Source organism: Furipterus horrens, unplaced genomic scaffold, assembly GCF_987537825.1.
Source record: "Furipterus horrens unplaced genomic scaffold, mFurHor1.1.pri manual_scaffold_5, whole genome shotgun sequence".
NCBI classification, from domain to species: Eukaryota; Metazoa; Chordata; class Mammalia; order Chiroptera; family Furipteridae; genus Furipterus; species Furipterus horrens.
The window spans coordinates 105,583,819-105,606,995 of record NW_028327175.1 but is presented as its reverse complement, the minus strand read 5'-3'; the positions used below and the strand labels follow the sequence as shown (position 1 = coordinate 105,606,995).

The window sequence follows — 23,177 nt, the reverse complement described above, 5'->3', positions numbered from 1 at the left end:
AGTCACTTCATTCATTTCCTGTGTGCAACTAGTGCCCCTCTAGCTGTTGCCCTGGTGATGGTTCCTAGAGTGGGCGGATTTGCATACATTCTAGGACTGTGGGGACCCTCTAAACAAACTCCCCTGAGAGATGGGAAGTTTCTTCTGCCACTCCGACCCCCACTGCTTTCCACAGCCAGAAGCGATGAGGCTTTATGTTCCTGTCACTGTTACTGAGAGCTGCGTGGTCTGGCCTGGGGCTAGGATGGCTCCCAGGTGTCCCTCCCAGCTTTTACAAGGTGTGACTGCTCATTCTGTTGGCCAGCCACAGCCGCTGCCCTGCCACTGGCACCAGCCCTACACCCTGTCCTCTCCGCCCCAGCTCCCCATCTCCACCCCTCCTACCCATCTGGATGAGTATTACTACTTTAAATCTTTGTTGGACTTTCATATAGTTTGATTTTCTGGCAGTTCTGGTTTTGTTTGTTTGTTTTTTGTTTTTTTGAGGTAGTTATAATTTCACAGTTCTGCAAGGAGGCAAAGCGTGTCTACCTGTGCCTCCATCATGGCTGGAATGTTTTAGCTTCTTAGTGTCTTCCTTTTTTGAAGCCAGGCTGACCCTTGGACTTGAACACTCAGGCTTTGCATCTCCTGCATGATTGTTGGGGAGCTGGTCTTTGCCACAACTCAAGTTATAGCTGGAACACACAGAAGTTCTGGGTTTCTGCTCCACTGGCATGAGATCCTCTTCATCTTTTTATGAGGGTTTATTTTTTCTAATTATAAAAATAATTGCATGCTCTGCCCTCATGGAAGTGCGTATAACTTCCCACCTTGTAAGTGTGGGCTGGGCTTAGTGACTTCCTTTCAAAGAGGACCAAATGGGATGGTGTAGTGGGGAGAATGACTGTGCAGTGGAGAAAACTGATAAACACTGCTCAGGCAAATGATCCGGGTCAACATCAACAGTGACAAATTATCTTACTATGTGCCCTTGATAGAAAGTGATGAAAATGGCAATTTCCCTCTGTGTTTTTTTTTCCTGCAAACCAATAGCCCTTTCTAACCTTCAGAAAAACATCAGACAAATCCCAGTTGAGGGACATTCTATAAAATATCTGATGAATACACCTCAAAACCATCAAGGTCATCAAAAGCAAGTGACAGTCTGAGAAACAGTCACAGCCAAGAAAACCCTAAAGGATATGACTAATAAATGTTGTGTGGTATCCTAGATGGGATCCTGGAGCAGAAAAAGGATGTTAGGTAAAAACTAAGGGAATCTGAAAAAAGTATAGACTTTAGTTAATTTAAAAAAAAAAATCCCGAGACTTCTGGTCAAGATGACAGTGCAAGCTGACATGGTTCGCCTCTTCACACAACCACATCAAAATTACAACTGAAATATAGAACAACCATCACTCAGAACTGTCAGAAATCGAGTTGAATGGAATTCTGACGACTACAGAATTAAAGAAAACATATCCATCCAGACCGGTAGGAGGAGTGCAGGCTCAGAATGTGCTGGTCCCTCACCCATGTGTGGTGGGTAAAAGTTCAAAAGAGATATCTCAGAAGCAAGGAGTCCCAGCCTCACACCAGGCCCTCCAGCCCAGGGTTCAGTGCCAGGAAGGTAAGTCCCCACAACTACTGGCTGCAAAAACCAGCAGCAAATTGAGTCAGTGGAAGAAACTGCTGAAGCTCCAAGTAGCCTCTCTTAAAGAATCCACACATAGACTCATCTACTCAGACTCACTCCCTCTAAGCTCCAGCACCAGGGTAGCAGCCTCAAAGGCACCAGTGGTATATAGGGAGAAACAAGTGTCCGGCATTAAGGCGATCAGAGCCTATTGTCCCTTTTCTAAACCTTTCCCCCACAGAACTGGCAAACTGGTGCCGTATATTAGACTCCATCAACCTGGCTAACACTGCTTAGTCTCAGTCTTAGAGAACCCAGAGACTAGGCCCCAGCCAATTTATGGGTCCACCCAAGCTGCTTTTCCATATGAATGGCTGGTCTTGGCTCATGCTTCACAACTTCCAAAATCCTCTCAAACAAGCAACAGCTGGCCCCAGTGAGTTCCAGGCCTGAAACTAGCAGCAGTCAGCCTAGATTCACAGCTTGACTTCACCTGGGAATATCCATACCCAGCACAAGTAGCAGCCATCTCAGATTGCTTTATAGCTCAGGCAGGGTGGCCCTGGGCAAACATAGATAGGGGCTGACCTTGGCCTGCACCACCCAGGAAACACCAGGGCCAGCACACCCAATGGACAGCCGCAGACCACATCAGAGCACCACCACCCTGCCCCTCCACAGATGATCCTCCACGGAGAGCAGAGGCTGGTGGTGAGTGGTCACAGCTAGTCCTTGCAGCTGACTGGCCTGGGTAAATCCCTCCTATTGATCTGCCAAACAGCAACCAAGGCTGAACTACTAGAGGAGGGCGTACTCAGCTCACAGGAAGGGTGCACCTCAAGTACCTAGTTTGGGTGATAGGGGAGGCTGTGCCACCGGACCCTACAGGACAGCTACTACATTAGATCTCACTACCAAGACATGGAGTCAAAGCAGCTCTACCCAATACACAGAAACAAACACAGGGAGGTTGCCAAAATGAGGAAACAAAGAAACATGGCCCAAATGAAGGAACAGATCAAAACTCCAGAAAAAGAGCTAAACACAATGGAAATAAGCAATCTATCAGATGCAGAGTTCAAAACACTGGTTATAAGGATGCTCAAGGAACTTAGTGAGGACCTCAACAGCATAAAAAGGTTCAGTCAGAAATGAAGGATACACCGATTGAAATAAAGAACAACTTACAGGGAAACAACAGTAGAGTGGATGAAACTGAGAATCATATCAATGATTTGGAATATAAGGAAGCAAAAACAACCAATCAGAACAACAAGAAGAAAAAAGAATCTAGAAAAATGAGGATAGTATAAGCAGCCTCTGGGAGAACTTCAAGAGGTCCAACATTTGCATCATAAAGGTGCCAGAAAAAGAAGAGAAAGAGCAAGAAGTTGGAAATATATTTGAAAACATAATGAAAGAAACTTCCATAATTTGGTGAAGGAAATAGATGTGCAAGCCCAGGAAACAGAGAGGGTCTCAAACAAGATGGATGCAAAGAGGCCCACTCCAAGACACATCATAATTAAAATGCCAAAGGTTAAAGATAACGAGAGAATTTTAAAAGCAGCAAGAGCAAAGAAGTTAATTAACTACAGGGGAGTTCCCATAAAACTGTCAGCTGATTTCTCAAAAGAAACTTTGCAGTCAAGTAGGGACTGGCAGGAAATATTTGAAGTCATGAAAAGCAGAAACCACAACCAAGATTGCTCTACCCAGCAAAGATATCACTTAGAATCAAAGAGTGGATAAAGAGCTTCACAGACCAAAAAAAAATCCAAAAGCCTAAAGGAGGTCATCATCACCAAACCATTATTATATGAAATGTTAAAGGGACTTATTTAAGAAAAAGAATATCAAAACTATAAAGAATATAATGGCAAAAAATACATATCTGTCAACAATTGAATCTAAAAAACAAACTAAGCAAACAAGAAGAACAGAGACAGAATAATGATACAGAGAGCATTTTGATGGTTGTCAGATGGATGGTGGTGTTGAGGAATAGGTCAAGAAATGAGGGGATTAAGAAGTACATATAGCCTTGGCTGGGGTGGCCCAGTGGATTGAGCACTGACCTGTGATCCAAGGGGTCACCGGTTCGGTTCCCAGTTGGGGCGCATGCCTGGGTTGCAAGCTGGGTTCCCACTTGGGTGGCAGGGTGTGAGAAGCAACCACGCATTGATGTTTCTCTCCTTCTCTTTCTCCCTTCCTTCCCCTCTCTCTGAAAAGAAATAAATAAAATCTTTAAAAAAAAAGAAGAACATATAGGTAGTCACAGCATAGTCATGGGTATGTAAAATGCAGGATAGGAAATGGAATAGCCAAAGAACATACACGCATGATCCATGGACATGAACAATGGTAGGGGGATTGCCTGAGGGAGTGGGGGGTGCTGGGTGGAGGCAAAAGGGGAAAAATCAGGACAACTGTAATAGCATAATTAATAAGATATAATTAAAAAATAAAATAAAATCAATAAACTTAAAAAAAAATCCCTTAGTATCTCCAGATGCTTTTGCCTTTGTGATTGCTCTCTCTGTTTAGGGCCTCATCTTCTCATGCTGGACTCCAAATCTGCATCTTCATTTCTACATTTGTCTCCCCTCTTCCGTCATAATCTGACTCTTCCTCTGGCTTCCCAGCTTGCAGTCTGTGTTGGTGAACATTGAACGTGGCCCACCCATGCTTACACATAGCCCATACAAAGGCCTCTCTGGTTGGCTTTCTCTTATCCTCAAGCATCACAAAGCACACTCCAAACCACCCCTATTATTCCATGCTATTCTCCAGTCTCAAACTTTTTAAATGAAAATAATGTTCTCCAAGAAGTTTATCACCCCGGTTAATTTTTCAGCCGGTGAAGGATGAAATGAACCATGTAATTTCCAGGTTAAGCAATTTTTAAAAACTGAAATATTACTTCAGACATTCACAATTTATTTTTCTTTCCATTCCAATCATTTTAGCTCCTAAGCATGGTTTAAAGCAGTACCATCTGGTTCTCTGTCCATTCTTGCATGACCCAAGCCCTTTGCTTACTTCTGAATTAATTTGTAAACTGGAAGTGTTAGGGAATCTTAATAAAGAGCATGAATCACAGCTCAGGATAGATTTATAATAGTCTATATTTATGAAGGCTGAGATTGCAGAGCTGGAGGATAGTTTTAAAAAAAGAAACTTGAGGGGGTGGGTGGGGGAGGGGAAAGCAATGGGAGAAAAAAGTGGGACAATTGTAGAAGAACAATAGGACTTCCGGCCAAGATGGATGCGTAGGTAAACATGCTATGTCTCCCTTCACAACTAAGAAGGAATACATCTATGTCAATAACTATAAAAAACAATCAGAAGTTCCAGAAACTGAAGGTAAGTCTGACAAAGAAAGAAGAAATACTCATCCAGACAGGTAGGAGGGGCGGAGCTGTGGTGGAGAGGAAGTAGTGTGGCACATCGGCAGCAGCAGTGGCATCTGGGCAGCAGCACCCATGGCGGCGGTGGCAATGCAGTGATTGGGGCCAGCTAGTGGAAAGCACAGTCACACACTAAAAAAGTTAGGAAGGAAACCTGAGGAACAATACTAGCCCCAGACCAGACCGGGCAGCTCAAAGTTCTGCAGCTGGGGTAAAATAAAGCCACATTGCTTCTGACTATGAAAAATAGTGGGGATTGGGGTGGCGAAGGGAGCTGTTGGTCCATCAGCAGAGTCAGTTTGTTTAGTGGAAAAGGGGCAAGTGCTGAGCAGGCAGCATTGTTCCCTCTCAGAACTCTCCCCCACATACAAAGCCACAATGTAGGGAAACAGGTCACTCCCCACACTGTCAAATACCTAAGGCTCCACCCCTTACAATGTGACAGGTGTGATAGCCCTACTCAGGATGCAGAGGCAAATACAGGAGGCTGTCAAGTTGAGGAGACAGGGAAGCATAGCCCAAAGGAGGGAGCAGATCAAGGTTCCAGTGGGAGAACTGAGTGACGAGGAGATAGCCAACCTAACAAACAGAGTTCAAAACACTGGTAATAACAATGCTCACAGACTTGACAAACAAGATTAAGTACAACAGGGAAGAAATGAAGGCTATATATTAAGTGAAACGAAGGAATATCCACACAAAGCCAGTGAGGAAAGGAAGGAAACCAGTGTTCAAATCAATGGTTTGGAACATAAGGAAGAAATAAACAGTCAACCAGTACAGAATGAGAAAACAAGAATTGAAAAAAATGAGGAGAAGCTTAGGAACCTCTGGGACTACTTTAAACGTGCCAATAACCGAACCATAGGGGTGCCAGAAGGAGAAGAGGAAGAGCAAGAGATTGAAAACTTGTGTAAAAAAATAATGAAGGAAAACTTCCCTAATTTGGTGAAGGAAATAGACATACGAGTCCAGGAAGCACACAGAGTCCCAAACAAGCTAGACTCAAGGAGGTCCACACCAAGGTACATCATAATTGAAATGCCAATGGTTAAAAATAAAGAGAGAATCTGAAAAGCAGCAAGAGAAAAGAAGAGAGTTACATACACAGGAGTTCCCATAAGACTTTAAGCTAATTTCTCAATAGAAATAACTGGCAGGCAAGAAAGGATTGGCAAGAAGTATTCAAAATGATGAAAAGTAAGGACCTACAACCAAGACTACTCTATCCAGCAAAGCTATTGTTTAGAACAGAAGAGCAGATAAAGTGCTTCTCAGACAAGGTAAAGCTAAAGGAGTTCATCATCACCAAGCCATTGTTATATGAAATGTTAAAGGGACTTATCTAAGAAAAAGAAGATTAAAGCTATGAACATGAAAATGACAACAAACTCACAACTATCAACAATAGAATCTAAAAAATAAAAACAAAAACAAACTAAGCAAACAACCAGAAGAAGAACAGAAACATAGGTATGAGGATCACTTAGAGGGGTATCAGCTGGGAGGGGGAAGTGGGAGGAAGGGGGACGTGGTGCAGGGATTCAGAAGCATAACTGGTAGGCTCAAAATAGAAAGGGGGATATTAAGAATAGTACAGGAAAGGGTGAAGCCAAAGAACTTAAATATGCACAACCCATGGACATGAACTAAAGGGGGTGGATTGCTGGAGGGTAGGGGGGTAAATGGGCAGAGGGAAGCAAAGGGAAAAGAAATTGGGACTATTGGAACAACATAATCAATAAAATATACAAAAAAAAAGAACAAAAATAAAAAATGTTAAAATGAAACTTGAATAATAAGATGAACCTGTAGAAATGCTGAAAAACATTAGTTGTTTATGCTATTATAATTGGACAATTATCTTATTCTTAATTCAGGGTTATTAATTTCCACTGTTTTAATTCAGCATCTCCAACAATTTCCTCTGAATTAGGAAAAATACTTTATTCTTTTGTATGGCCTCAAAGGACCTCAGAAATATGACAGAGCAGTTTGGTGACTCACTGAAGGCCATTTAGAAGTGTTGGGGTGAAGACACCAAGGAATAAAAAAGTACCATTATAAATTGTTAAGTAAACTGCTAGAACTCATGTGTCATCTCCTTCAAAGCCCATTCTGGAGGTAGCACACAGATTACCCAACTAAAACCCTTCTGGAGCTCCTCCTGGGAATGCAGTCCCAGTCTGTGTTGAAGTCTTGGGAATGTCCTCAATGGTGATGAACCTTGGGTGGAGAGAGAGTTTGAGTTTTTGAAACTACTAAACTCATTCTGAGCCAAGTTGTGCAAATAAAGTGGGTAATCAGATCATGTGAATATAAATATGCTAAACTGCTATTCTTGAATAGTTCATAAACTGATTTGAAAGCAGTTGTCAAAGAGGAGTTTGTTTATTAATATTTCTCATTTCAGAAAGGATGTAACAGTCATATAGGAGTCTACAAAACGTTTTAAAATGCTTGAGAAACATTGGTATTGTTAGAAGTAAAAAACATTCCAAGAGGGTTCCCTGAATGATAATATTCTGGAATATTTGTTTAAAAGTTCATTTCCAATACAGTGGAACTTCCAGTTCTCAAATTTAATTTGTACTGGTAGGCTGTTTGAGAAGCGATCTGTTTGAAACTGAATCTTTTTTTCCTTAGAAATAATGTAAATTGAATTAATCTGTTCTAGACCCCCAAATGATTCCCTGTTTTAACCTTTCTTATACAGTTTAATGTACTGTTTAATCTATAAATAAACATGTTAAAAACAAAAAAGACATGAAATGTAAATGAAAATTTAACAAAAAATGAAGTCACAGTAAAAAATAAAAATTTACATACACACTAGCACTTAACTTTTAATGTTGGGAGCTATTGATGACTGGATAAGGAGAGGAGGGATGGAAGGATGGAGGGATGTTATTGTTTGGAAGGAGAGTCCCCTTGCATGAAACCACCAGGTAGCTGTTCTGGTGTTCTTTCCCTCCTTTGTCTCTTTGCTCCACTAGGAGTTGCATCAGTCTCACTGGGTCTCTGTGTCACTAAAAACCTACCCAATGATGTTTGTTTTTGCCTGCGTTTCAACATTTGCCTGAAGTAAAACACTGCATTGTCATTGAACAAGTCTATGGACTGGTTTGCTACTCCTTTGTCCTGGTGATATTTCTCAATAACATTTTGTGTTTCTTCCCATTTCCCAAGCATTTCCTTGATTAGTGAAGTAAGAATATCCCCCCTTCCCTCTTTTTCTACACCTTCTATTGCAAATTGAACAAATGAAGTTCAAGAACCAATATTTGACTGTATTGGTGTGAAAGGGTTGTCGGTTCAAGAACCAAAGTTTTGTTCAATGACTGAGACATTTTTTACATGAACAACTTGGTCAAGAACCGAATTGTTCAAGATGGGAGGCACTTGAGAACTGAGATTTGACTGTACTTTAATATGGTACTTACCCCTGCAACCCCCTCACCACTCCCACCTATGCTGGTTTTGTGGATGATGCAGTTGGGACACACAACGTATGGTGCTTGTCATTCTCCTTAAGAAGGCATGGTGTGGGGTGGTGTATGAGGTTGGGTACTCCCAATGGAGGGAGTTCTGGGAAGAAGGTAAGATTGGGCCAGGGACTGATCTCCTCTCTCCTCTTCAAGCCTCAGCTCTAGCTAGGGTGGAAGTCTGAGGCTGGCTGCTTTCTCTTTTGATGGTCATGATAATGATGATGAAATGGTGATGGTAATGATGGTGATGGTGATGATGGTTATGATAGTGATGGTGATAATGGTCATGATGATTATGACAATTGACATTCACCAAGACCTCACTCTCTCCTTATGATATACTAACCTTACAATCTCTCATTCGACCCTCACCACAACCAATGAGTAACTTGTATTATTATCCCCATGTTATAGATGATGGATACTGAGGGAGGAGAAGGTTGCCTAACCCACTTACTGTTAGGTTTCGGGGTTTCGATGGAGGTAGAGAAGGCCAGCACTGAAATGTTGAATGAGATGGTTGATTGAGTATATGACACGTCCAGCTGAGGTCTTGGAGTCAGACGCCAGCAGCCAGGGTCAGGGTAGGGTGAGTTTTAAGGAGTTCTGAGGCTTGGAGTGTAGAAACAGCACAGGATAGGCTAAACTGCCTCCTTATGTGGCCAGCAGGTTGGCGACTGGCCCAGTTGCAACCTCCTGATAGCTGCCTGAGTCTTGGGGACCTAGGGGGAGATGGGGAGGAAGGTGAGCTCCCTTGTGGAGGGCTTTTGTTTGGAATGGTGGGCTTCAAAATGGTGAGCTTCTTCCTCACACTTATAAACTATGCAAACAGTTATTACGGAATGAACAAATGTGGCAGGCAAGGATTATTAGACCCGCTTTACAAGTGAGAAAGGGAAACTCAGAGAATTTAAATAACTTTTCTGGGGGCACAAGCCAGTAAGGGGCAGAGTCAACATTTCTGATTTGAGTCACGCTGTCAGCTCGGTGGTGCCATGCTGTGGCTGCTGGCACTGAACTGGGTGGTGTGGACAATGCCCAGGGAGCAGGCTGGCAGTCTCACTGCTTGGTTGTGCCACGTTCTCCAGTGATTCTGTGACCCTTCCTACAGATCATAGTTTCTACCCTTAAAGATATATTGACCCCATCCTGGGATCCTCCACAGCAAGATTTTCTGGGCCTTCTCTGCTATGTAGATTGTAATAGGCTGAATAATGGCCCGCCCAAAGATGGCTACACCATAATCCGTGTGACATGTGAATATGTTGCTTGAGATGGCCAACAGGAATTAAGGTGTTCCCAAGAACACTACCGAAAAACTGGGTCTAAACCAATGATTCTCAAGCAGGGGCAGTTTTTCCCCCTGTAATATTTGCAAATGTTTGAAGGCATTTTGGGTTGGTGGGAGGATGTTATCAGCATCCAGTGGGTAGAGTCCTGAGGTGCTGCTAAGCATCTGCAATGCACAGGACAGCCCCACAGCAAAGAATGATCTGGGCCCCCAATGTGAGTTGTGCCTATGGTGAAAAACTAGGGACAGAACCAAGTGTTCAGAGGCTGCTGAAGAGAGGTGAGATAAAACTCTTGCTTTAGCTTTTGTTCCTGAGCTTTAGGAGTGAGCCTCATATGATCTCACATTGTACGTTCTTACCCCAAATTTGCAGATAAGGAAAGTGAGGCTTAGAGAAGTCAAATCATTTGCCCAAGGTCAGTGGTTAGAGAGAAGCAGAGCCAGGATTTAAACCCAAGTTGGCTCAGCTGCAGCTCCTGTTTCTTAACCCCACTGCTGATTGTGAATTCTCCTAATTACCTTTGTGACCTTGGACAAGTGAGATGTGGCTGGGAAAACAGAAACTCAGCCAAGCTAAAAAAAAAAAAAAAAAAAAAGACATGCACTAAGCCACATTAGAGAATAATAACTATGGCCAAGCTTCAGAGGCAAGTCGGTCTCCTCAGCTGCAAAGCCTTCCTTGCAGGGTTGATTGTGAAAATAAAGAGGCATTATGTATGGGGAGGCCCTGGGCCACAGGAGGTATGATTGATCCCAGGACCCGGGGGCATTCTTCTTCACAAGGCAGGCTGAGGGGAATGAGGCAGCCAGGAGCATCTGAATTAAAAGCACTTATTTCATCTTCTTGGGAAATGGTGACTCATTAAAAGCAATGGGCTGTTTCTCATTATATTTATGTTATAGCGAGAAGGCGAGATGCTTGGTACATTCCATAATAAGATGTTTGGAGGTTGAAATGAGCTTCTTCCCTATATGAATGATTGATGACAATAAAAGGCTGGGGTGTCACCAGGAGCCTTTGAAATGCTTCAGGATGTCCGCTTCCCAGGAATTGAGGCTCAGATATATCTCCTGCTGTTTAGACTCTCTGTTGTGTTGATGCCAGGAAGACATGACTGTGCATACTCAAGGTGGTGAGCCAAGGGACTGGGTCCTTGACAGAGGGTTGGTGAGGCCCTCTCTGGACCCAACTTTCAGAGCAGACATGGGTCTGTCAGAGTAGGAAGATTGCAGCCTTATCTAGAGGGACAGAGCAATGGCTCAAATGACCAGAAGTCTATTGCTCTCCAGATCTGATGATCCTGATTTTGTTTTCTCCCCCATGTTAGTCTGGCTTCTTCCAGGGAAAGGAAATGTGAGGGTATTAAAAATGATACTGACCAATCAGCATCATGCCCAGGCACTGAGCTGAGCACTTGATACATTATTTTCTTTTATCTCCATAGCTGCAAGTCCATGAGGTAGGAGTGATTGTCCCATTCTACAGAAGGGGGAAGTGAGACTTGGGAATATTAAATAATGTGTTCAGATTACGCAACAGGTGGTAGAGCCAGAACTTGAACCACAATCTGCCCAAATCTACTGTCAGGGGAAAGCTGCTGGTGAGCCAATGGCACAGAGCACTGAAGTAAATTGACCCTCTGACGTGGAAGCCACGTGCTAGCTCATGAAGCCACATGCCAGTTCAACTCCACAAGGGCACGAATTTTGTCTGTTTTGTTTCATTCCTGTTGCTTAGAGCAGTATCTGGCATGAAACAGGTTTTCAGTGCATGTTTATTTAAATGAAAAATAAGAGCAAACATTACACAGGGAGAGAGAGAGTTATGGAGAGGACTTTCTGTGTGCCTGGCATTTACATAAATTACCTAAGAGACGTGTGTGATTGTCCCGATGTTGCAGATGAAGAAACTGAGGCCAGAGTTGTCAAACGAAATCAAGGTCAGCATGAGAGCCAGCCCTGAGACCCCAAACTCCATGCTCATAACTGTCCCCTTCACTTGCCCTCATTAAAGGCTTATTTAGTTCCCACAGTGCCTGTACACACCAACTCTTTCTTTTCTCTTTTTTTCTTTGTATTAAATCTGTCTTGAGTAGGTAACACCTGCTGTGGTAAAATTTCAAACAACACAGCTAGTAGTAATGCATCAGCATCAGTGCCTTGGTGATGTTAACAGTGGTGGGAACTAAGTGAAGGGTATATGGGGAATCACTGTAGTATCTTTGCAACTTTCTTAGTAATGTAAAATTATTCCAAAGTAAAAATTTATTTAAAAATTCAAACAGTAGAAAAGGGCACATTAGATGGAAGGTGATTCTCCCCAACACTGACCCAAGTCCCCCACATCCCCCAAGGAAGCCACTGTGACCCTCCTCTCGTGTGTCCTTCTGAAGATGTTTTAGGATACTGGACACTGAATAAATGATGTGGGACTGAAATGAATAGTTCCACCTTCATTTAATTGCCTCGGTGCTATGAGTTGGTTTGAAATGACTCAAACTGGCTGATTCATCTTGGGATGAAAAACTTGACAAATGGTTGAGAATTGTCTGTCAGGCCTGAGTTCTCATTTAATTTCCAATGAGAACTCAAGAGTTTGGGCCCACTGCTGTTTGTCAAGGGACCTTAGGAACTGCACCCTGTCGCGTTATTCACATACTGTTTCATGTGCATGTGACCTCTAAGACCCTTCCAACCCAAAGGGCTGGCATCCCATTCCACAACAGCTTTCCCAGGAGGTGGGAGGGGGAGTCCAGTGGTAGTCAGATGATTCTAGCATCAAACAACGTTGAATTACATTGCAGGAAAATTATTCTCTTTTCCCATTATCAGCCTTTATGTTTACCAAAGAAGAAAATGTCAATTTGGTGGTTTGTTTTTAACACTTCTCTTCTACTTGCTAACTTTCTAATACTTGCTAATCCACCTCATTAAGAAAGAAAAATTAGGCTTCAGTCTGAGTCTTGAGCAGGCCATAGTATTTAGCCAGAATTGGATAACATAATTTTGTTTCCGCTGAATTTATTTTTATGGATATTTTCTATTTATGCCAAGTGATAGGAACTTATTATTATAGGTGTGATATGAGATTCCCTTTAAGGAGTTTATGTGAAATTTTATTCACAGTCATTGTAAAGAAATATTGAGTAAATAATAGCATAGATAATGTATTAGTTTGCTCGGTCTGCTGTAACAAAATATTATAGATTTAGGTGGTTGAAACAATAGGGGACTGGAGGCCTTGGGAAGTCAAAGGTCAAGGCACTGGCATATCTAGGGTTTGGTGAGGACCCTCTTCCTGGTTTGTAGATGGCTGCCTTCTTGTTGTGTCCTCACATGGTAAAGAGCAGAGAGAGGAAGCTAGCTCTTGTGTCTCTTTTTTCATCATGGGGGACCCACACTCATGACCTTATTTATCTCTAATCACCTGTCAAAGCTTCCACTTTCTAATCCCATCACATTGGGAAGTAGGATTTCAACAATTGAATTTGAGGCAGGGGAATATAAACATTCAGTTTATAACAGATGGAACACAGTTGTAATGAATTCTGGGAAGTGATTGAAGTTTTGGAAATGCTCTTCTGTAGCCCTTGACCTATGGTGTGGGCTTTGGAAATCATGTAGATCTGGGTCTGAGTCCCAGCTGAGTGACTTTGGCCAATCACTTATGATCTCTCTGAGCCTCATCTTAATCTATAAAAGGAGGGTGACAATGATTAATACCTACCTGCCAAAGTATTTAGGAGTGTGATGAGACAGTGCTTGGCTCTGGAGCTCTGGAGCATATTCCACATGCATCAAGTTATGAAGCAGAAATAAAAGCAAGGGCTGTTCAGAGGATCCTGGGCTTACATTCCTACTGTGACCCATGGTTGGAAACGATGGACCAGGGAAGACTTCTCTTTGGTCCCCAGCAGTTTTACCCTTCTCAGCTATATTTATTTATTTTAAGTATATTTTCTTGATTATGCTATTACAGGTTCCTAAATTTATCCTTGTTTTTGTGAATTCTTGTTTCTTCATTCTATACTGGTTGACTGTTCATTTCTTCCTTATGTTCCAATAGATTGATTTGAACACCAGCTTCCTTCCCTTCATCATTGGCTTTGTGTGGATTTTTCTTCACTTCACTTAGTATAGCCTTCACTTCTTTCCTTATGCATTTGCTGTACTCAGTCACTTCTGTGAGCATTGTTATCATCCGTGTTTTGAACTCTGTGTCTGTTAGGTTGGCTATCTGCCCGTCGCTTAGTTCTCCCACTGGAGCCTTGATCTGCTCCCTCTTTTGGGCCATACTTCTCTGTCTCCTCAACTTGACAGCCTCCTGTGTTTGTTTCTGTGTATTAGTAGAGCTGTTGCACCTGTTATATCATAAGGGGCAGAGCCTTAGTTATTCATCAGCGCTGGGTGACCCGTTTCACCACCTTGTGGCACTGTATGAGGGGAAGAGGTCAGAAAGGGAACAATACCATTTGCTTGACACCCGCCCCTTTTCCAGTCAGTTCACCCACTTCTTGTATGCAACTGGCGCCCCTCTAGTTGTTGTTCTGGTGGTGGTTCCCACTGATTTTCACAGCCAGAAGCAATGAAGCTTTATTTTTCCAGCACTGGAACGTTGAGCTGTGCAGTCTGGCCTTGGACTGAGATTGCTCTCCAGGTGTCCCTTCCAGCTTTTATAAGGTATGACTGCTCTTTCTGTAGGCTGGCTGCAGCTGTTGCCTTGCTGCCACTGCTGCCACCATACTGTATCCTCTCCAACCCAGATCCTCAGCTCTGCCCTTCCTACCCATCTGGATGAGTATTACTTCTTTATATTTTTGTTTGTTGGACTTCCATGCAGTTCCATTTTCTGGTAGTCCTGGTTGCTTTTTGGTCCTGGTTGTTTTTTGTTTTGAGGTAGTTGTAATTCTTCTTATGGTTGTGGAAGGAGACAAAGTGTGTCTGCTTACACCTCCATCTTGGTTGGACGTCTCCTCAGTTATACTTAAATTACAGGATTCTAGGAGATTGACAGCCCTCATTCATGTCACCACCACCACTGCCACCCTTCTCTGGGTAGCTTTAAATTTTTGAAATAAATAACTAAGCCTGCTGTCACGTCCCAGTCATGGCCAGTGCTTAGTTCTTGTTTACTGATGCTGCATGCATTTCCCTGCTGTGGCATTTGGGGATAAAAAGATGGATTTAGCTGCTTCTTCCCCCAGAAGTGACTCAGCTCCTGGAAGCTCAGTGACAGTAATGGCAGTTGGAGCCCTGGGGACTTCTGTGCCTTAGTGATTTGCTCTCTCTACATAGCAGCTGGGCTTTACCTGGAAATACGCAGCAGAGCCTCATAGAGACCGTCTTCTCTAGTCAGCCTGAAACGCTGTCTGTCTCCTTCCAGGATTTGTCCTCCTTGTGGACACATTCCTTGGCAGCTGTTGGATACCTGCCTTTTTAACAAGCTCCCTAGATAATCACCACACCTGCTAATGACTGAGAACAGCTACTCTCCATGTACCTAATGCAATAGAATATATTCAGTTGTCTTTGTTGTTAAATGATGGTAAGTCTTAAGTGGAGATGTAGGTCTTAAATGAATATGACTGATTACAACAAGGGCTTTGGAGTAGGACATATTTGGTGTTGTCTCAGCCCCATCACTTACTCCTTTTCCTGAGCCTCAACTTGCTTGTATGTGAGATGGGGATGCTACCAGTATTTACCACCCAGGGCTATTTTGAGAATCAGATCCTGGTATGTGACAAATGTTCAATAAATGTTAGCTATTATTGTTACTGGGTAAATCTGTTTTTTTTTAACTTTTAAACTGGAGAAATTATACCATCTACCATCTAGAACAGGGGTTGGTAAACTTTTTCTGTAAAGGGCTAGGTAGTAGATATTTGAGGTTTTGTGAGCCACATGGTGTCTGTTGCAGTTACTAAATTCTGCTGTTGTAGTGTAAAAGCAGCCATAAGTAATAGGTAAGTGAGTGAGCATGGCTAGTGTTCCAGTAAAACTTTACCTACAAAATCACGCCGGGAACTGGACTTGGCTCATGGTTGTAGCTTGCTAATCCTTGACACTATATTGTGAAGAGTAAATGAGATATGGCTTATAATAAGCCTAGCACAGTGTCTGGCACAGAGCACTCACTACAAGAAAGAATTCTAATTAATTCATATCTGATTTGAGATCTAGGCTTCACTCCTTTCTCCAGGGGAAGGAGAGCATCTGTGAGTGAGACTTTTAAATAGAGGTATCAGCCTCATGCTCTGCCCAAAGTCAAGGCTAAATGTTCATCTCAGCACCTGGAGTCTGGCAGTGTGCCACCAGCTCCATCCTCCCCTGAGGACAGAGGTAAAACGCCAACCCATGGGGTGTGATTAATTCTCTTGTCACACACTTTGTCCCAGGGTGTTTTGCCATTTTCAGCATCTGTCCCATGGAAATCAGGTTGCCCATCTGAACTGTGATGTGAAAAACCCATTTATATCTGCAGGGTCATTAACAACAAGCTTTTGCATCCTCAAATGCATCTAACCCTCGCCTGGAGGCTGTATAATGTGATTAAGGGAAAGAGAGAAAGACAAGAGAGAGACCTGGGTTTGAATTCTGTCTGTGTAATGTCCTAGTTGTGTGATGTGGGGCAAGTCACTTTCATTCTCCAAGCTTCAGATTCATCATCTGTAAAATCGTAATTAAATGAGAAAATATATATATAAAGCCTCCAGCCAAGTGTAACACACAAGAGCTACTGAACTTCATTTTGCAAATAAGAAAATAAAACTAAGTGGTTAAAGGGGCTCATTGAAGGTCATATAGAGGGTGGTTGGCCTCAGATCAAGGATCTCTGACTCTGGCTCTCAGCTGGTTGTCACCATGCCCTATCCCCTGGCCACTCCCTGGGATCCCTGCTGATTCAATGTGCAGTGACTAAAGCTCTTGGAAAGTGTGAGGCCGCTGTCAGGTAGCTTGTAAACCGGTGACCATTCATCACTGTAGGGGGCTAAATAGTGCTCCTTCAAAAATCATAGCCACCCAGAACCTCAGAACTTATTTACAAATAGGGTCTTTGCAGATGCAATTAAAATAAAGATTGAAATGAGATCACACTGGGCGAGGGTGGACCCTAAATCCAATGAGATGAAAAAGGACAGAGGACTCAGAGCTACAGGGAAGAAGGCCATGTGAAAATGAAGGCAGAGGCTGAGGCGGTGCCACCACAAGCCAAAGATTGCAGGGTAGCAGGACTGAGGGGCCAGGTATGAAAGGAGTTAGCAGATGTAAGTGATACGATTTGGCCTTAGAGTAGAGCGAGAACATCCCCTCCCCTACATCTGCTTCTATACTTGGGAAAGGCATCCTTCACAGCACAGGCATTCCCTCTGGAAATGTGGCCTAAAGGAATCTCTTAGATGCACACAGAGATTTAGCTTTGACGAAGCTCATCACAGGGCTGTTTATAGTGGGGGGAAGTAGAAAACCACCTGCTGTCTGAAGGTTGTTGAAGTGATTCATGATACAGCCACAAATAGAAAACTACACAGGCTTTCACACTGGTGCTGAGGAAGAACACCCAAGGACGTGCAAAAAAGGCTCATGATGTGTTGTCAGATAATAAAATGTGAGACCCTAACTTTATACAGCATGACAAAAACCAGACCTATAAAATAGTGAATTTATATGTATGTAATTGTATATGTATGTATGTGTGCATATATTAACATTTTAAACTACTAAGATTTTGGTGTACAGGTAAATAATTGTATTTATTACTTGTTGCATGTTTGTACTCTTAAACATCAGTTTTGTCCCCTCCCCTCCCTTCCCTGGTAATCATCTCTGCTTTTTATGAGTTTGACCTTTTTGAATTCCACATATAAGTGAGATCATATAGTACTTGTATTTCTCTCTCTGACTTATCTCACTTAGCATAATGTGCTGAAGAGCCATCCATGTTTTTGGCAGAATATCCTCCTTTTTCATGACTAAATAATATTTGTTGTGTATATACAGTAGTCCCTCTCTATATCACGGTTCATTTATTGTGGCCTCACTGTATCGCAGGATTTTTAAAAATATTATATTTAATTATTTCTCATGGATTTTTCACTGTATCACGGGATTTTGTGGGATTTTATGGGACTGTATACATATGTTGTTAAAGTTACATAGGTTTAAGAGTGTAGAATATGTTTAAGAACATAAGTAGTGTTTATAAAAGTGTGGAAAAGGTTAATAAGTGAGTGGGAAAGGTCAATAAGGGACTGGGAATGGTTTATAAGTGTGTGGGAAGGGTTTATAAAGCCATAAAATATATATAAATACTAAAATAAATGTAAGGTTTTTACTTCACGGATTTTCACCTATCGCGGGGGTGTCTAGAACATAATACCCGCTATAAGTGAGGAAATACTGTATATCACATCCATTGATGGGCATTTAGGTTGTTTCCATATCTTGGCTATCGTGAATAAAGCTGTAATAAACATGGGAGTGCATAAATTTATACAATGTTATATGTTGCATATCTTCAGTTAAAAAATACTTGTCGTCGTCGTCGTCGGCAGCCGTCCGTCTCGAGAGACGATGGTGTAGCTTCTTAAGAGCTGAAGCTACAGAGCCTGGGCAGGGTGATATGGAGGGTCTGCTGTTGCCCATGCAGCAGACCCCCCCCCTCTTCGCAGCTGAAGGATCCAAGGGAAAGACGGAGTCAATACAGCTTGGCTTCAGGTGCGCCGCAGGAGTTGCCGGTGTGGACTACAACGTCAAACCACCTTAGGGACTCCGGCTCCGGATTTTCTGTCGGGGTTTACTCCCTTAGCCTTTCCCCTGAAGAGGTATGCCGCAAGGCAGCGGAGGTTTTTTGGAATCAGAGTTTTCCTTCTCTGATGTGCCCTGACTGGAAGATCGAACCAGCGACACTTAGCTCGATTTGCACAATGTTGATGTAACCTGGCAGCTTAGGAGAGTGCACTGGAATGTGCATGCACGAACAATGACGACTTCACTTACTAGTCAGTGGGGTGGTAGACACCACTGAGTGAGCATGTGCATGGTGTGGCTGTCACAATCAAAATGACTGGGTGAGTACAACAACGAATCTACATCAAATTTTGCATTAAGCTTGAACATTCCTCTGTGGGAAACTATTCAGATGCTTCAGAAGGCTGTAGCTCTGGGCATCTGGTAACTGGCAGCTTCATCACAACAATGAGCCCTTCATGCATCACATCCAGTACAATTTTTTGGTGAAACATCAAATCACCAGGTGACTCAGCTCCTCTATAGCCCAGATTTGGTGTCCTGTGACTTTTGGCTTTTCCCAAAACTAAAATCACCTCTGAAAGGGAAGATATTTCAGACCACCAATGAGATTCAGGAAAATACAATGGGGCAGCTGATGGCAATTGGGAGAGCTGTGTGAGGTCCCAAGGTGCCTACTTTGAAGGGGCTGAGGTGTCATTGTCCCATGTACAATGTTTCTTGTATCTTTTTCAATAAATGTCTCTTATTTTTCATATTACATGGCTGGATACACACACACACACACACTCCCTGCCTTAATTTATAAGTTGAAGCCCTAATACACAGTATGGCTGATTTGAAATTAAATAAGATCATAAGAGTGGGGCCCTGATTCTAAAGAATTAATGTTCTTCTAAGAAGAGATTCCAGAGAGCTCTCTGTGTGTGTGTGTGCACAAAGAAGAGGCCATGTGAGCACATGGCAAGAAGTGGCTGTCTACAAGCCAAGAAGAGAGCTCTCACCAGAAACTGACCCTGATCTGGGACTTTCAGCCTCTAAAACTGTGAGAAAATAAATATCTGTTCTTTAAGTCACCCAGCCTCTGGCATTTTATTATGGAAGCCCAAGCAAACTAATACATGTACATATATACATATATATGTATCTTTCTCTATAAATATGATAATGTGCATGTGGTAATATATATGATTATATGCATTATGTTTTTTATATATGGCAATATATATATAAACTCTAACTATAAATATAAAACAGGAAGAATGTCCATTAAATGTGAATAGTGGTTCTCTTTGGGCAGTGTGGTTATGGAGGACTTTTTACCTTGTCCTTTTTATGGCTATTTGTATTATCTGAATTTTCTACAACAAACTTGTATTATTTCACATTTCTATTACATTACTTAGTATTTCTATAAGATAGTAATTAATAGTATTACTATAATTATTATAAATCTTTCTTCTCTCTAAAGTTGGACTTGGTCTTGGAGACTGGGACAGGGCAAAGGGATTGTGGTCAAGAGGCTGAGGAGCTGGGAGCAATCAGGGTCTGTCAAGGCCACCTATACAATCCTGAGCAGGTTTTGGTGAGCCCACCTGAGTGTCTGCTTGCCATTGTAAGTGACATGGTTCCCATTGAAAATGTGTTTTTCAGTATCCAAAGGGCTTTCACACACACACACACACACACACACACACGCCACATATTTGCAGCACAGGCTGAGATCCGTGTGCCTTTGCCATGTATGAAGGTCACTGGTCAAGTCTATTCCCTGGAATGAGGAAATCCTTGCAATCCAGTGCAGACTCAGGGTCTTGACACCTGCATTTCATGTCTCCCACACAGGTCAGCTGGACATCATCTCCATGGCAGAGACAACCATGATGCCGGAGGAGATCGAGCTGGAGATGGCGAAAATCCAGCGTCTCCGGGAAGTTTTGGTTCGAAGGGAGTCAGAGCTCAGGTTTATGTAAGTGTCTGGGGAAGTGGCCAAGAAAAGGAAGACGCTTTCAGAGGGAGGATACCCAAGAACCTAACATTTACTGTTTATTACTGCATGCCAGGCACTGTGATAAAGGCATTAGGTACATTAAAAAAAATCTCATTTGATTCTCACTACTGCCTAGTGAGGTAGGTACCATAATCTTGTGTCTTTAACAAGACCCTGCAGTTGGGATTGAATTCAGGTCAGTCTGATTGCAAAGCCTAAGCTCTCTCTATGTTACCATTGTGAACAGAAATGGAAGAAGAGAGAAAGAGACAGGACCAGAAGTGGTGCTCTGTGCAGGTGTCGTAAAGACACACACTCTGGGTTCAGCTAGACCTTAGACTGAAAAAAAAAAAAAAAGCTGGATGACTAGGGCAGGTTACTTAGCCTCTCTGAGCTTTAGTTTCTTCATTTGCAAATTGGGGGAAAATAATCATACCTCTCTTCTGGGATCATTAGCGAACTCAGAGTCATGTGATTTGAAAACCTGTTGTCTACAGAGCAGCACATTCCTGAGGAATTACAGGTAGTCTTTCAAGAGAAACTGTAATTTAAAAAATTGAGCTCTGGCAGATAAACACTGAGAGTTTAAAAGCAAAACAAAACAAAAACAGAAAATTTAAGAGGAAAATTTCCTCTACTGCCTGTGAACTGCCAACACAAAGTCCCCTGAAAGAAGCAGCAACATCACACCCTCGAGGAATGTGCTAAGCATCTCACCCATTCTATCACTGATTTCTCTCAACTCCATGAGGCTGGTTATGGGATAATCCCATTTTGCACATGAGGAGACTGAGGTTCAGGGAAGTTAACTTGCTCAGCCTCCCAGCTAGTAAATGGGGGGTGGGGGGGGCTGTTAGGAATCAGACCCAGCCTCCTCCTGCTTTCAAAACCCATATTCTCACAACTGCATTTTATGACCTCTTTCACCCCATGAAATGGACTGTAATATTAACAGCTGCCACTTATGTAGTTTTCTGCATGTGTCAGACCCTATACAAGAGCACATGCATGATTCCATCTCACAGGAGCCATTAAAGGAAGGTTCTAGAACATCTTCCACTTTCATCTGGGAATAAGATAAACCAATACTGACTGTGGGATGGGCGGGGGTGGAAGAGGTGGGAAGGGGAGAGCAACAGGGGAAGAATGGGACAACTGTAATAAAAGAACAATAAAAAAAAAGATAAACCAAATACTTAAGTGTTTGGAAGCAAACCCTTCCTCCCCATGGTTGTTGTTTTTTTTTGTGTTTTTTGTTTAATAAAAATATTTAAAGTATTGCATATGTGGAAGAAATATCAACTCAGACCACATGTTCTGTTAGGTCAGATGGTTCCGACAGCTGAGGCTGCCGAGGTTGGACATAATGACATTGAGGTGCCTGGCGTAACCCAAGTCAAGGCTGGTGGCAGGAAGTTTTGTTTCTGAGTGCGAAGGGTAGGAGAGACCACTGAGCTAGAAAGAGAGACCTGGGGCTTACCTGCATATCGGCAGTTACTGAAATCAAGTAACAGGTACAGTCACCCTGCATAGAAAACACTGGCAACCCAAGTGTAGGGGAAACATGGAAATCGCCGTGCCGTGCCTCCTTATGGATGAAGTGGGGTTAAAGGGGGCCGCCAGCTCTCAAAGTTTGGGTGAAAAATATGAAATAACTGACAGGTCAGTGGCAACAAGGTTTGGGATTATCATAGTCTATAAATAATACATAGTATATATGTGAAAATTATAAGTCTTCCTTCATTTTATCTTTAATTCTAATTCATAGAAGTGACCTGTGTTAATAGTGTTGGTTTTTTATTAATTCTGGTGGATAGTTTTATGATTATTCTTTTATTTATTAATATATAAACATTCGTTAGGATGTACTAATTCCTCCTTATAGACAATGATTACGTTAGTTCCTGGGTCTTGCTTTTGCATCTGTTTTCTATTTTTCTGTTTCCAGTTTTTACTTTTTATGGTCTCAAAGAGTATAGTATTTATATTCAATTCTAAAACTATAATTAAGCTACTGTTCTTAGCACCTGATTGTTTCTAACATCAAAAGCACATCACTGGAGCCCTGACTGGTGTGGCTCAGTGGATTGGTTGTTGTGCTGCAAACCGAAAGGTCGCAGGTTTGATTCCTGGTTGGGGTGCATGGCTGGGTTGCGGGCCAGGTCCCTGATTGGGGGAAAAGAGAGGCAACTGATTGATGTTTCTCTTGCACATTGATGTTTCTCTCCCTCTCTTTCTCCCTCCCTTCCCCTCTCTCTAAAAAGTAAATAAAATCTTTTAAAGAAAAAGCACATCACTGGTATTTTTAATACCCTCCCTGTATTCTAAAAGGAGGACAGAGAACATGAATTCTGCTTTCAGTTATAGGAATGTGCAGGTGCTTAAAAGGGACCAGAGGTTGCTTTTGCTGCTGCAGGAACAAAGGCTGTCTCTTTGCATTTACTAACCTTTGCATTGTGTGTGTGTGTTTACGCACACACATGCATGCATTATCCCCAGCATCTGGCACATAGCAAGTGCTCAATGACAATAGCTAACATATAATCTCTAGCTCTGGGCCAAGCACTGCACCGAGCTCTTGACTTGTGACCTCACTGAATTTTCCCATCCTGTCCATGAGTCTAACAAC

At 42.5% G+C, this 23,177-nt stretch overlaps 1 protein-coding gene across 1 annotated transcript in view; it reads left to right on the top strand.

Annotated features, from left to right (window-relative positions):
• Positions 1-23,177, top strand: part of BMERB1 (bMERB domain containing 1) — a 112,856-nt gene that overhangs the window by 45,391 nt on the left and 44,288 nt on the right. The window contains exon 2 of the mRNA XM_090276975.1: positions 20,404-20,527. Coding sequence (XP_090133101.1) covers positions 20,404-20,527 — 124 coding nt within the window. The remainder of the gene's footprint in view (positions 1-20,403; positions 20,528-23,177) is intronic.